The following is a 13,898-nucleotide window of genomic DNA, read 5'->3' on the forward strand; positions in this document are numbered from 1 at the left end:
AAAAAAAAAAAAAAAAAAAAAAAAAAAAAAATGGTGGGTCTGATTTGGAAGGGAGGGGTGTTTTGAATTTGCATCTTTAATACAGTTAAAGAATGTGGTAGTGTAAGTGTGTAGGTACAGACAGGTTTATTTAATTTATAATATGACAGTAAAGTGATGAAATAGTTTTTTACTCAATGAAGCCATGTAACATGACACAAATTTATGTCTAAATCTTTTTATTCTCTAGTGATTCTTTGAATACCTCTCTACCAATGACCAGTGCAGTACAGAACTCCACCTATACAACTTCAGTCATTACCTCCTCCAGTCTGACCAGCTCATCACTGAGCTCCACTATTCCAGTAACAACGTCTTCCTCCTATGACCAGAGTTCTGTGCATAACAGAATTGCATACCAAAGCTCTGTGAGTCCATCGGAGTCAGCTCCAGGAACCATCACGGTAATTGGTCTTTCAGGTTTCTTCCTGTATGAAATCCTATTTGGAAGTCTGTGTTTAGTTTGGGTAATTGAGGGTTTTAGGTGAGATTTTCTTTAAGAAATTGGTTAACCCTTTGAATAGAATCCTTGTAGTTTGTTGAGATTGCTAATAGCGAGCATCTGGTGTGAAATCTGCTTTTTAAGCACCCATGCACAGGAATGTTTGAATGGACCCAGAAACTTAGTATAAGGAAAGCATAAGGATATATCCCCAAGTTGTTCATAGTATTTTTTTTTTTAAATATTTTTATTTATTTCTAGGAGAGAGAGAGAGAGACAGCATGAGTAGGGGAGGGTCAGAGAGAGAGGGAGATACAGACTCTGAAACAGGCTCCAGGCTCTGAGCTGGCAGTCAGCACAGAGCCTGATGCGGGGCTCGAACCCACGAACTGTGAGATCATGACCTAAGCGAAAGTCGGACGCTTAACCGACTAAGCCACCCAGGCACCCCTGTTCATAGTATTTTGGACAGGGTGGGGTTGAGGGTACTATAGTCTTATTTGTAACATTTTAGTTTCCTGTAAGGCAAAGGTGTTCAAACATGACTAGTAAGAGTACTTCAAAGAGTAGACAAGAACATGAAAATAATAAAAACAGTTGAATTGGCCTAGTAGAAATTTGGGTACATTTTCTTACGTTTCCTTCTAAGACTCTCAGGATATAATTGTACATCTCAATGTAGGAATTTTTCCCTCTCCCTTTCTTTTGTTTTCTGTCTTTTATGTTCGATGTTTTCCTTAAATGTCTCGTGATTCCAGGCTGACTACTTGACACTAATAGGTTAGCTGTGGGCTTTGGCTTGCTGGGTAGGTAGTGGAATGTGGGCTTTGGTGTTGGACAGCATGGGTAGGCCATTTTTTTTAAGGGGGCGGGGTGGACACCTCCTCTGTCAGCTCCTTTGACTTATTCTGTTGAGCTTGTTTAGATTCATTCTCCTGGTACTCTTCTTCTGGTCATTTACCTATAGGGCCTATGTCTGCCTTAAGTAAAACCTAGTGGAAAGAGAAGTCTCTTGTCAGAATACTTGTTTTGTCTGTGTTGACTTGATCAGTTCCTTTTTTTAACATTACCTCTGACTATATGTTAACCCTTTTGATGATGTTTAGGGCCTGAGAGAGAAGGTGGGACGGGGCATTTACCCTGCTGTGCAAATGGGTGGAGTGGAGAGGGGATATGGTCTGTGCAGTATTTACACAAATCCTTCTACATTTAGCTGTACCTCCACTCCTACTTTCAAAGTTAATTGGTGTAGATAAATACTGAGATGCTTGGTATGGCTCTTTCATTTAAGTTGCCTTATTTTCTGGATTTGCATACCATTAGGTTTTGATTTGGCTTTACCATGTGAACTAAGTCAGTTCCCATCCTGTTTATGCTTTCTAGTCTACAGAATTTTGTTGCTATAATTTTTTCATGTGTATTTGTCTTACTGGGTTTACATATTTTTTATAAGCCATATATTATGATTCATCTTTTTTTTTTTAATGTCTGTTTATTTTTGTGACAGAGACAGAGCATGAGTGGGGTAGGGGCAGTGAGAGAGGGAGACACAGGATCTGAAACAGGCTCTGAGCTGTCAGCACTGAGCCTGATGCAGGACTTGAGCCCACAAACCATGAGATCATGACCTGAGCCAAAGCCAGATACTTAACTGACTAAGTCCACCCAGGCGGCCTGATCTATCATCTTTTTTTTTTTTTTTTTTTTAATAGTTGGTTTCCATATATGATCTATCACCTTTAACAAGAGGTTTATTCTTGTGCTTTCCAACGTGGTAATGACTAACCACATGTAGTAGTCTATCTTTTAAAGTTTATTTATTTATTTTGAGAGAGCACAAGCTGGAGCAAGGGAGGGGCAGAGATACAATCCTGCGTAGGGTCTGCATTGTCAGTGCAGAGCCTGACTTAGGGCTCGAAACCATGAACCATGAACTGAAACCAAGAATCAGATACACAATGACTGGGCCACCCAGGCGCCCCAGCTGTAGTAGTTTATTTCAATTAAATACACAGAATTTTAGCTCCTTGGACACACCACCCAAATTTTACTTTTTTTAAAAGTTTATTTATTTATTTTGAGAGAGAGAGAGAAAAAAGGTGTGAGTGGGGGAGGGGCAGAGAGGGAGGGAGGCAGAGAATCCCAAGCAGCTCCCCACTGTCAGCACAGAGCTGGACTCAGGCTCTAACTCAGTGAGGTCATGACCTGAGCTGATACCAAGAGTCAGACTAAGCCATCCAGGTGCCCCCTAGCCAAATTTTAAATGCTCAATATCCACAGTGACTATAATATAGGAACATGCACATGTGCATATAGAATATTGTTTATTGCTGAACATTCCTTTGTATGGTACTGGCCTATAGTTTCTAAAACATAAATCAGACTATGTGTTAGCCAAGCTTAAATCCCTGTTATCTGCTCAACTTGTGAATTCCAGCTTTTATTTCACCTGGTATGCTGCTTGCTCCGATCATTACTCACCTCATTCCTTGCTTGGCTAGTTGAACTAATACTGCAGATTTTTTATTTCTCCTGACCATTTGGCACTACTTTTACTCCCACCATTCTTTTGCCAAGAATTACCCCCACCCTCAATAACATGGCTTCTGTATTGAATCTGTTTGTCCATTGTTTTTTTAGAGAAAGGGAGAGAGTATGTGTTAGGGAAAAGTGAGCTATACGTCGTCTCCACAACTAGTGGGAGCCTTATCCAGGGCCCCATCTCACAACCGTGAAATCATCACCTGAGCCGAAATCAGTAGAGTCTGATGCTTAACCCACTGAGCCGCCCAGTTTCCCCCACTGTCTATGTTTTAAACGTGATTTTTAAGGTCAAATGATATATTCCTAAGGTCTGATGGCTGTTCTTTTCTGGCCCCCTTTTTTATTCTTTCTGTATGGTGTAGTTTTGAGAACATTTCTTTGTATGTCACCATTTGTGCTGTTTTGAGGTACATACTTGGTATCATGTGTATGTATTTACTGCGTAGTGAACTCTTTTTTAAAAATTTTTATTTTGAGAGAGAGCATGTGTAAACGAGGGAGGTGCAGAGGGAGAGTGAGAATCTTCAGTGAGGCTCCATGCTCGGCGTGAAGCTCAAGCCAGGCCTTGATCCCATGACCCTGGGATATTGACCTGAGCTGTAATCAAGAGTTGGAAGTTGAACCGACTGAGCCACCCAAGTGCCCCTAGTGCATAGTGAACTCTAGTTTAAGGGAGGCAGAGAGTACAGTTTTTCTACTTATCTGTATATATATTGGTAAGGTATATTGTGTTTTCCTTTCCCTGACCTCAGGTCTTTTTTTAACTCATTTTCCCCCACCCCCTTGAAGTTCTAATCTTTCATTGTCTACATTTCTTGTAAATAATCTCAAATTTTTTTTTTTTTTAGGAGAAAACACATGTTGGGGGCACCTGGGTGGCTCAGTTGGTTAAGCATCCAGCTCTTGGGTTCAACTCAGGTCATGATCTCACCATTCGTGGGTTTGAGCCCTCCATTGGGCATCCTGCTGGCAGTGTGGAGTCTGCTTGGGATTCTCTTGCTCTCTCCTTCTTTCTCTGCCCCTCCCCCATGCATGTGCATATGCTCACTCTTTCTCTCAGAATGAATAAACTTTAAAAAAATATGCTTAAAAAAAAGGAAAAAATCATTATCAATAATATAACAGGATTTGGGTTAATGCAGAAGAAACATCTAAAGGCCTGTCTTTTTCCTTTAGTTTAAGTTTTCATATTTGTAAGAAGGAAATCTCTGTCAGCTTCCTTTTCCCATCCAGGGGTAGTGTCTGGGCCTTGTAGGCCCCATTATTATTCACTTTATATGTCTGTCTCCCTTGCTCAGTCTGGAAATTTTTCGTTGTGAGGATGCCTCCTTTTGTGTGTCTAGTTTCCAGTGTAACGCCTTCTGTTTAATGCAAACTAATTGTTTTCAGATTGTGCTTTTTGGTATTATCACACTCTAACCTGCTCTTGCCCTACGCAGTTAAGAAAAGTCATGTTTCAAAGTAACATCTCATTTTCTCTGAGAATTATTTTCCATTTAACTTGGAAAATTCTTTTTCTTGCATGAGTGGTACTGAAGAGACAATTCGTGTGAGATAGGAAGTGTGATTTCGGTATAAGCTCCCAAGTTCTTTGTACTGCTTAATAATTTTTAGGACTTTTTTTTGCTTCTTGTGATTTGAGTCTTACTTGTTATTTTCCTAAATACCTAGTCTGGTTTTAAAAAATGACAGCACCTTAGGATTTACTAAGAATATGTTAATTACCTCTCCTTTTATTAAGAAATAAAACAGGTCATTGTTTTTTGTTTTTGTTTTTTTTAGTGTTTTTTTAAAATTTATTTTGGTGATGGAAGCACAGAGAGAGGGAGAGAATCCCAAGCAGGCAGCGCAGAGCCTGATCCAGGGCTCAGTCCCACGAACTGTGAGATCATGAAATTAAGAATTGGATGCTTAACCCACTGAGTGACCTACATCGTTTCTTGAGCAGTCTATACTTCATGTGTCTCTGACTAAATCCCAATAGAAAGTCAGCTAGGTTATCATTTGATTTTGTGGGTTTACTTACTTTCTTTTTTCTTTTCTTTACAGAATGGACATGGTGGTGGTCGAAGTCAGCAGACAATAGACAGTAAGTATATAAGCTGACTATTCTCATTTTGGGTGGTGGAAACCAAACAGAAATAGAGTTTATCTATATACTACACGAATATTATGCTATTATGATGGGGTAAATGATAGGTCAGTGACTAAGTCTGAAAAAATAATACTTTTGCATTTTTTCTGATAGCCACTTCTGATCCATTGTTGACATCATTTCTTTGATAGAGTTTACAAGTTCAACTAAGGGATTCCTGATACTGTTGTAGCTGACAGTATTATGAGAAATGTTACAGCAAGAAGGAATTGATAGCGTCATTCTGTTCTAGTCAGACTGCACCCCAAGTGTAGAGTGTGGCATGGTTTTAAAAGATGCTTTGCTTAGAGGTGCAGGTTCTGGTGTGGTGAAAGGGCTCTTACTCCAATACTGTAAAGGACTTTTAAAGTAGAAATTGGTGTGCTAGTTCAGTCAGTAAAGGCTCCTTGCCTTCAGGATCTGATGGACTATTGTGCAGAAGAGAGATAAAATGGTGCTCACTGTAAACACTTTGGAAAAAATGGTAAGATTTCATTAATTCCAGTAAGCTCAGTGATCTCTGGAGAGGATGGTTGGTGCAGATGAATCCCTGTTAGTTGTTCTTTTCCTTTGTTCTTGGCTCACTTATATGTGATTGATTATGATGATTTTCTTTTCAGTAAGGCAGATGGGTATCCATTATTGAGTGTAGAAACCAGAAAGAGTTTCCTTTTTATTTAGGATTTTTGGAATGTAGATATGAAATTCTTTCAGTCCAAGAGGGGGCCTCAGTTGGAATTGAAATGACATGTGATACACCCAGAGTTGGCTGTGGGATTGATGGACGGCCAGAACTGTTAGGGTGGCAAGTTTCCTCTCTGCAGGCATGAGATTGAGAACATATCGAGATGTCCTAGATTATTTGGAGATCTTTTTCTTTTTTAACAATTTTGTTTTTAAGTAATCTCTGTATCCATAATGAGGCTCATACCCACAGTCCTGAGATTAAGAGTTGTACACTCTACCAACTGAGCCAGCCAGGCGCACCAATTATTACTTGGAGATTGTGAATGAAATCATGAGTTAGGAAATGTCTGGAAAAAATCGTGTGCATTTTAGATAGGTTTTTATCTCCATCTGTCTCTCCACTCCCATTATTTCAGAGGCTTCTTGTCAATTTATTATAATGTGACCGAAGACCTAGGTAGATAACTTATGGGGTCTGAGTTTTGGGTCAGGGACATCTGTGGTGCTTTCAACTGGCTTCCATAACAGGTGTCATGTTTGGAATAGACTGTCAGTCAAAAGCAAGTGTCAAGATTGTAAGGACCAATCAAGTATGGGCCACGTTCTGTGTGACCCTGTTGCTACTGTGGATGTTTTTAAATGGTCATTTTAAGAGACTCGCATGCTTTCCGTCAGGCTCCCAGGGAGCCCTGCAGGTGGGTAAAGGTTGCTTTTCCTTCCTAACTGGAAAAGACAATGATGCTTTATTTCCAAGCACATATCTGAGTTGTATGTGTGGATAGAACTAAAACTGAGTCTTTTCTAGTTAGGATTTTTGTTCTTCTGGAAGCCTAATAAGCTCCTTTACTTGCTCTGAGGATTGGTTTTGTCTTTTCTCAGAAATGCTCACTATGCATGTAGATGTGGGTGTGGGACAGTGGATTTTAGGCATATGTAACTCCTCACGGTATATGTACCCTGGGGTCTCAACCCACATGTGACCTGAATTGGCTATGAGCTTTCACAGGTCAGCCTGATACAAGCAAAAACCTAACCCCTTGATGGTCTTGCCTACCAGATTTGTACTGTCCTTTGTTGAGCCTTTTCAGAAAATTTGCCTCACAGCCTGTTACTCTTTTTTGTGTGCAACTCTGGGTGAAACCTAACCTGGGTTAGGTTCCTTTAGTTAGGAGAAGTATATCCGTGTTATAGGCTAGTTTATGATTATAAAGTTATCACTTCCTACTCTTTGCCCAATCCTGTTCATCTTACTTTCACATGTCATTTTTATTAGTCGTATCTGACAGAAAATGCTTGGGCATTTTCCCTAGGGAGTATAACTTTGTTTATGTCTCAAACTGAGCCTGACCTTGTGATAACAAGATGTTGAGCATATTTTAGATACTTGTGATTGGTTCTGGAGCTAAAACAATATGTTTTTTACAGCTACTTCATCTGTTCCAGCTCCAAAGACAACGGACCCTCCCTCCGCCCTCCCATCTGTGGGCTCACTGCCCAGCACCACTTCCTGCACTACGCTTCTACCTGCTGCATCCCAGCACACTGCCACTTTGCCCTCCATGTCCCAGCCTGGTGACCTGTCCAGCAGCCCCCTCTCTCAGCTTAGCAGGTATGGGGAAAATATGGGCTCAGAGTGAGAGTCACATTGGGGCAAAGTCCTGAACACTTACAGAAAGCTGTTCCAGTAAACAAAACCCTCTTGTTGGCCCCAGCATGGTGTCCTGGCCTTTGGTAATAATTGCTTTAGTGCATAGGTTTTGGCTGGGCACTGTCTCAGAAGCATCAGCAGCTGTGTAACTACGTGTAATGCCCCTGCTGTCACAGAGCACTGGGACACCTTAGGAATGGGTGGAGCTAGGGGTCCCTGCTGCTGCTCTTCCTCCACCTCTCAGGAGTACACCCTCAGCCTGGCCTGGCCTTTCCCACTCTGAGCTCAAGTCACTGTGATGTGAAGTGAGAATGATGGTTTTTTGTTTTTTGTTTTAAAAAATTTTTTTTAATGTTTATTTTTGAGAGAGAGAGAGAGTGCAAGAGCGAGAGAATGCACAAGCAGGGGAGCAGCAGAGAGAGAGGGAGACACGGAATCTGAAGCAGGCTCCAGGCTCTGAGCCATCAGCACAGCGCCCGACACGGGGCTCGAACTCACGAGCTGTGAGATCATGACCTGAGCTGATGTCAGATGCCCAACTGAGCCACCCAGGTTCTCTGAGAATAATGTTTGATTTCTGAGCCAGTCTTTGACTTGCTCTTGTTGTGGTTTCAGAGAGTCATTTATTAGAACAGGGTGTAGGAGAATGGGTTTTGTTTGGTCTTCATCCTGTATCTTTGGAGTAGAGTATGCCTCTTTCCCCCTTTAGCCAGGAATAAAAATGTGTTCGATTTGAATTCTGGATTTGATGGGTCAGGCTCTGGCTCTGTCATGTGAGGTTGAACTTAGGAACCTTTCTTGCCTTGCACACAGATTGAATGGGGTCTCCATGACTGTCAGTGTTTTTAGTGCAGTCCTGTTCTAACTTTTTACAGTCTAAAGCACAAATTATTTTAGTTGACTGATGCTGTCCCTAGAGGTTTCCCAGGCTAGGGTGTCCCAGATCCTCATGGTAATGACCCTTTGGATCATTTCTTACCATCAGAACACCTGGTCTGGGCCCCAGGGTGATGAGGAATGAGGGATGTGAAGCTGGGGCTACCCTTGGAAGGATGGGGCAGGCTTAATACCTGGCCCACCTGGACACGTGGGCCGCTCCTTTGGGGTGACTCGGTGGGGTGGACACGTGGTGCTGTTTTGTCTTCTAGTTCCCTCTCCAGCCATCAGAGCAGCCTCTCCTCTGCACACGCGGCCCTCTCCTCTAGTGCGTCACACACGGTAAGTGTCCTCTGGACTCCATCATCCCTTCCCTGCTCAGCAAGTTTGAGCCTAGTAGCTTAATCACATGGTGATCGGAGTTTAGTCACGTGCAGGTGGGATTTTAATATGTGTGTGTTTGAATGTCTGAAATAATCTCAAATTGCTCAGGTGTGTTATCTCAAGCTAGGTATGTGGTTTGAGCTGTTGCTTTTCTTAGGCACCACAGAGGACATCTCGATTTCTAAAATGGTACTTCCATGGAGGATTTGCTTCTCCAGAGCTGATCTGTGATCAGCAGGGCCCTTGGGTAGATTTGTTCCTAAGTATTTACTGAGCTCCCTGTTCATTAGGGGAGACTTTTGTACCTAATCTGGGATTGGTCATGTTGAGGTATTTACAGACGTTTGTGAGGAAGAAGGCTCATTACAAGGAAAGTAGTAGGCTCACTGCTAACTTCAGCTTCGACTCCACCAAATTGAGTCAAGTTGAATCAAGAGCATTGTTCTAGATAACCTTCTGTTACTTTGTGAAGGCCATTGTAGAGAGAATGCTTAGAAGGAAAAAGAGCTTATGTGAGGAATAGCTGTCTTTTGCCACATGCACATGCATCTTTCTCTCTCTCAGGCTGACAGCCCTGGCTCTTAGCCCAGTCAGTGAAGCCACATTCCAGTTTGTTGGTGGTCATGAGTACTTTACTTTTTGTGGCTTAGGTATTCTCTCCACTTTCCTCATTGCTATTGCAGGCCACCTTTCCCAGCTCAGAGGCAGACTTTGGGATGGTTGATCCTGAAGCAGGAAGTCTGGGGTATAGAGGCAGGAATGGAAGTATAAGTGGGGTGGCAGCTGGCAAAGGTCCTGATGTGTCAAGGAGTAATCCTAGTGATGGTTATTGAAGCGTGGCTTCTTGAGGTGGGTTCTTGGCAGCACAGTTTCAATGGTGGGTGAGTGTAGCTTGTGGTGGGTGGAGGAATGAAAGTTGGTGAGGTGGCAAGGAGGCAGGGTGGTTGTGGGGTGCTTAACTCAAGGGTAGGGGACACTTGAGCTTAGGGATCTGCAGAGAGATACCTAGATTGACCATGAAGTTCCTTTACTGGGAGATCAGAGCAGAGGGGTCTCCAAGCAAGGAAGGACATTTGGGGAGACAAATCAATAGGAGAGATTAGAAATAGGGGAAATTTGTTTCCTTTGAAAAAGGTCATTTGCTGCAGAATGGGATGATGGTGAAGAGTTGGCTCTATCCTTCCATTAGGAAGTGGTTATCATCGTGCTTTTCAAACTCCAGTTTTCTTAGTGAAATCTTGCACATAATTGTTTGTCATAAAACACATAGATCACCATGTTTAAAGCAGAGTATGAATATGGAATAAGTGCCTGTGCCCTCTGTTTGGCCTATGGCGGCTGTCAGTGGTCCCCATCATGAGCTCTAGATAGCTGGGCCCCTGCTTCCCAGGCCCTGGTGCGTTGGGGCCATTGCTCTTTCTCCCATGGGTTGGTTAGCTGTACTCTGTGTTTTAGCCAGAAACTCCAAATCCTGCAGCTCAAATAGCCACAGCGAGAATTGCCTCATCAGGGAGTCCCATACTTTGTTGGGTGACAGAATTGCCACATTGCTAATATAATAATGAATAGCATGAAGAGATACATACTGAAATGTTTTTCTTTATTTAGTCTGTTTGGTTCTGCCCCTCTTCCTACTCTTTGCTTCACCCACTGGAGTTAAGATTTTGGGGGGGGGGGCATGAAATGGGAAATGCATACGCAAAGTCATTTTTCCCCTGCCTCTTGCCCTTTTTCTTTCATTAATAACATAAATGGGAGTATTCCCTACATAGTATCCTTCAGTGTTTTCCCCAGTATTAGTACATCTTTGAGATATTTCTGTTGAAACCTAGATTCTTTCTTCTTTTTCCATAGCTCTACTGTACCACATTACTTCCTCAGTCTTCTAGTGATGGTGCTTCAGGGCCATTTTCTGTCTTGAATACAAAACAGAACTGCATTTGATAATCTTCTACATATGCTGCTTCACTAGTGCAGGTTCTATCTACAGGGTAAATGCTGGAAATTGAATCCCTAGGCGCTTGACTTTTTTGAGAGAGAGTGAGGAGAGGGGCAGAATGAGAGAGAAAGAAGGAATCTTAAGCAGGGTCCATTCCCAGTGCTGAGCCTTACATAGAGCTCGATCCCATGACCTACACGGGCTCGATCTCAGGACCATGTGATCATGACCTGAGCTGAAATCAAGAGTTGGAAGCTTAACTGAGCCCTCCAGGGGTCCCCCCAACATTTAACATTTATACAAATTGTCAAATTGCTCTGCACAGTAGTTTTAACCTATTTTCCTTCCACTGGTAATGAATGAAATGTACTATTTCCCCACTGCCTTCTGACATTACGTTATCAAATATTTTTATGTTTCTAATGTGTTAATTCAAAAAATGACACATCAGTACAGGTTTTTTTCCCCAGTTAATTATTTTTTATTTTGAGAGAGAGAGAGAGAGAGAGAGAACAAGCAAGCAGAGGAAGGGCAGAGACAGAGGAAGACAGAATCCCAAGCAGGCTCCAAGTAGTCAGCTCAGGGCCCGATGCAGGGCTCAAACCCATGAACTGTTTGATCATGACCTGAGCCAAAATCAAGAGTCAAGACACTTAATCTCCTGAGCTACCCAGGTGCCTATCAGTACAGTTTTTAATTGAGTGAGCTTGAATATCTTTTTTTCATATATTAGAAAGCCATTTAATTTCCTTTTCAGTGAGTTCTTCATATTGTTTGTTCATTTTTCTTTTTTTTTAATAAATAAAGCCAAATTTAATTTTTTTAATTTTTTTTTTTTTTTTTTTTTTTTGAGAGAGAGATAGAGACAGTGTGAGCAGGGGAGGGTCAGAAAGAAAGGGAGACACAGAATCTGAAGATAGGCTCCAGGCTCTGAGCTAGCTGTCAGCACAGAGCCCGACGCGGGGCTCAAACCCACGTACCGTGAGATCATGACCTGAGCCAAAGTTGGACGCCCACCCGACTGAGCCACCCAGGTGCCCGTTTGTTCATTTTTCTGTCATGTCCTTGGTGTCTGTTTCTAGGCACTCCACATATTCCGGAGACTAGTAAAGTAGCCCTTTGTGATGGGAGGTGCACATACTTTCCCCAGATTTGTCATTTTATTTTTGACTTTTGTATAGTCACATACATCAGTCTTTTCAAACTTGACGTAATTAGGTCTTTCCCACTTGAAGGTTATGAAGTAAATCTCAGGGTTTTCTCTTGCTCTTCGTGGAAGGTTTGGTGCAGCTGTGCTCTTCTGGGCCCTTTCCGAGCAGCAGGCTGCACTGCCCCATTGAAGACACTGTTGAGCTGTTTAAATGGAGGGGAAGCCAGTTATGCTAGCTCCTTGGGGCCCTCGCAGATCTGGGGGAACAGAGACCGGAGCCCTGTCAGGTTCAGGTAGAGGTAGGAAAGGCTTGCGGGATGACTTTGAGTTCCTTTCAGCAAGTTAGGAACTAGTTTTCTAGCAGGCTGCTCTTCTGTGGACCTCTTCCCCCCGGACTAGGGAATAGTAGTAATTCTTTGTCCTGTGGTTAAGAGAATTTTCAGTTCTATGACCAGTGACACCTAGGCGCACAATGGTCAGAGCTGTTCTGATTCTGCAGCAGGTGGTCAGCCTGGCTCTGTGCAGAGGGCCATGGAGGGGTGCTGGGGTTGTCCTTGCCCTGCTTCTGTCAGTCTAGGCTAAGGGAGTGGAGTCCTGGGGTACCCTGGGAGACCACGATTTTAGCTGTCTTTACCTTACTAAACTGATGCTGGATGTCCAGGCTTTAAGGTCCGTGCTCAGATGGGTAGGGCAGCATGTGAGGCTGGGACTTAGAAGTGTCTGTGCGGTGGAAGGCAGGGTGCCTGGTTGTCCCCCTTCTCCCGGGGCATCTTGTTCCTGAGGCTTCTCCATGAGTTTCCAGACTATTTTCTGTACACGTTCTGGTTTGGAGGCTGGTCTCAGTATTACAGATTCATTTCTTCCCTCTTTGGGCCTTATTTTCCCAGCCCAGATGTATCTCTTCTACCCCCTCCCCACACAGCCCTTTCTGGTACCCTGTTCCTACCTGGCGCTAAGCAGTTGGGCAGGCTTCCTAGAACTGTGCAGAGCTTTTGTTGGATTTCACCCTTCCTTCCTAGGTGGATCCTGTCAAACAGGCAGAAGCACAGGCCATGCCCTTCTAGGTAGGTCCTGGTGGCCTGCACAGTGTCCCCACTTTCTGGAGCAAAGGCCTCTCTTGGGCCCCTGTGACTTCCTTATCAGAAGCGGGCTTCCTAGAAGGGCTACTTAGGTAGAAGGCAGCTATCCCCAGTTGGCTCTAACTTGGCTTGGGGCTACCTATGGTGCTGTTGTTGACTCTCAAACTACTTTTCGGTGAGGTGGGTTCTCACCTCACAGTCAGAAGGTTCATATATAATTTAGATGGGGTTTTCTGTGCCTTATTTCAGATACCTCAGCTTGAACAACTTTTAACAGTTTTTAGGAGGGTGTTGCTGATAAAACTCAATTTTAATAGCTTTCTACTCAGCTTATGAGTTCTCTGGATGGCCTTGTCTAGCTGCAGTGCAGCACAGAGCCCCTCACGCCGGTCTTCAGAGTGCTGGCCCCAGTGCCAGACTAGTTTCTCCTGCACTCCTGTGTTTTACCCCCAGATCCATGTGTCTTGGCTTTTTTTGTTTTGCCAGCATGCCAGCGTGGAGAGTACCCCTTCCCTCCAGTCCTCAGCCACCTTCTCAACGGCAGCAACCTCTGCCTCGGGTGCCACGTCCTCAGGGCTCAGCCTGCCGAGCAGCATGAACACAGTGAACAGCCTCTGCCTGGGCGGGACCACTGTGAGTGCCCCCAGCAGCAGTACCAGGGCCACGCCCTTGGTGACCTCAGGTGTGTGCTCTACAGACCTTTCTTTATCCCCTGCTTCTAGAAGGTGCACGCTTGGCTTCCCAGGGGGGATGCCTAGAGGTGGCTGCAAGGCGTGCTGGGTAGCTACAAGCATAGGAACATCCTGGTCTCCCTCCAGCCCTACTATTGCTCCCTTGTCCTCTTTGTTCCATTGACCTATTGAGGCCCAGTCCTTCCAGCGATGATGTGGGATGGGTGAAGTCAGTCTTCTGGGTGGACTCCCCCTGGGCAGGATTCTTGGTAGCCTTTTTGCTTCTAGCTCCCTTGTCTTTTCTG

General features: G+C 43.7%; 1 protein-coding gene and 1 non-coding gene across 7 annotated transcripts in view; both read left to right on the forward strand.

Annotated features, from left to right (window-relative positions):
• The window catches only part of UBAP2 (ubiquitin associated protein 2), a 118,845-nt gene that overhangs the window by 99,194 nt on the left and 5,753 nt on the right, over positions 1–13,898 (forward strand). For 4 of the 6 annotated variants that reach the window (XM_039247049.1, XM_039247050.1, XM_039247053.1 and 1 more), the window contains 5 exons: positions 230–443; positions 5,075–5,114; positions 7,272–7,455; positions 8,643–8,712; positions 13,409–13,604. In XM_039247049.1, coding sequence (XP_039102980.1) covers positions 230–443; positions 5,075–5,114; positions 7,272–7,455; positions 8,643–8,712; positions 13,409–13,604 — 704 coding nt within the window. The remainder of the gene's footprint in view (positions 1–229; positions 444–5,074; positions 5,115–7,271; positions 7,456–8,642; positions 8,713–13,408; positions 13,605–13,898) is intronic. The other 2 variants (XM_039247051.1, XM_039247052.1) reach the window with 1 other exon arrangement.
• LOC120241772 lies at positions 6,570–6,651 on the forward strand. The gene has a single exon (XR_005530948.1). It is a non-coding gene; the product is annotated as a small nucleolar RNA SNORD121A (small nucleolar RNA).

The sequence above is a fragment of the Hyaena hyaena genome, unplaced genomic scaffold, assembly GCF_003009895.1.
Source record: "Hyaena hyaena isolate Hyena2069 unplaced genomic scaffold, ASM300989v1 scaffold_289, whole genome shotgun sequence".
NCBI lineage: Eukaryota > Metazoa > Chordata > Mammalia > Carnivora > Hyaenidae > Hyaena > Hyaena hyaena.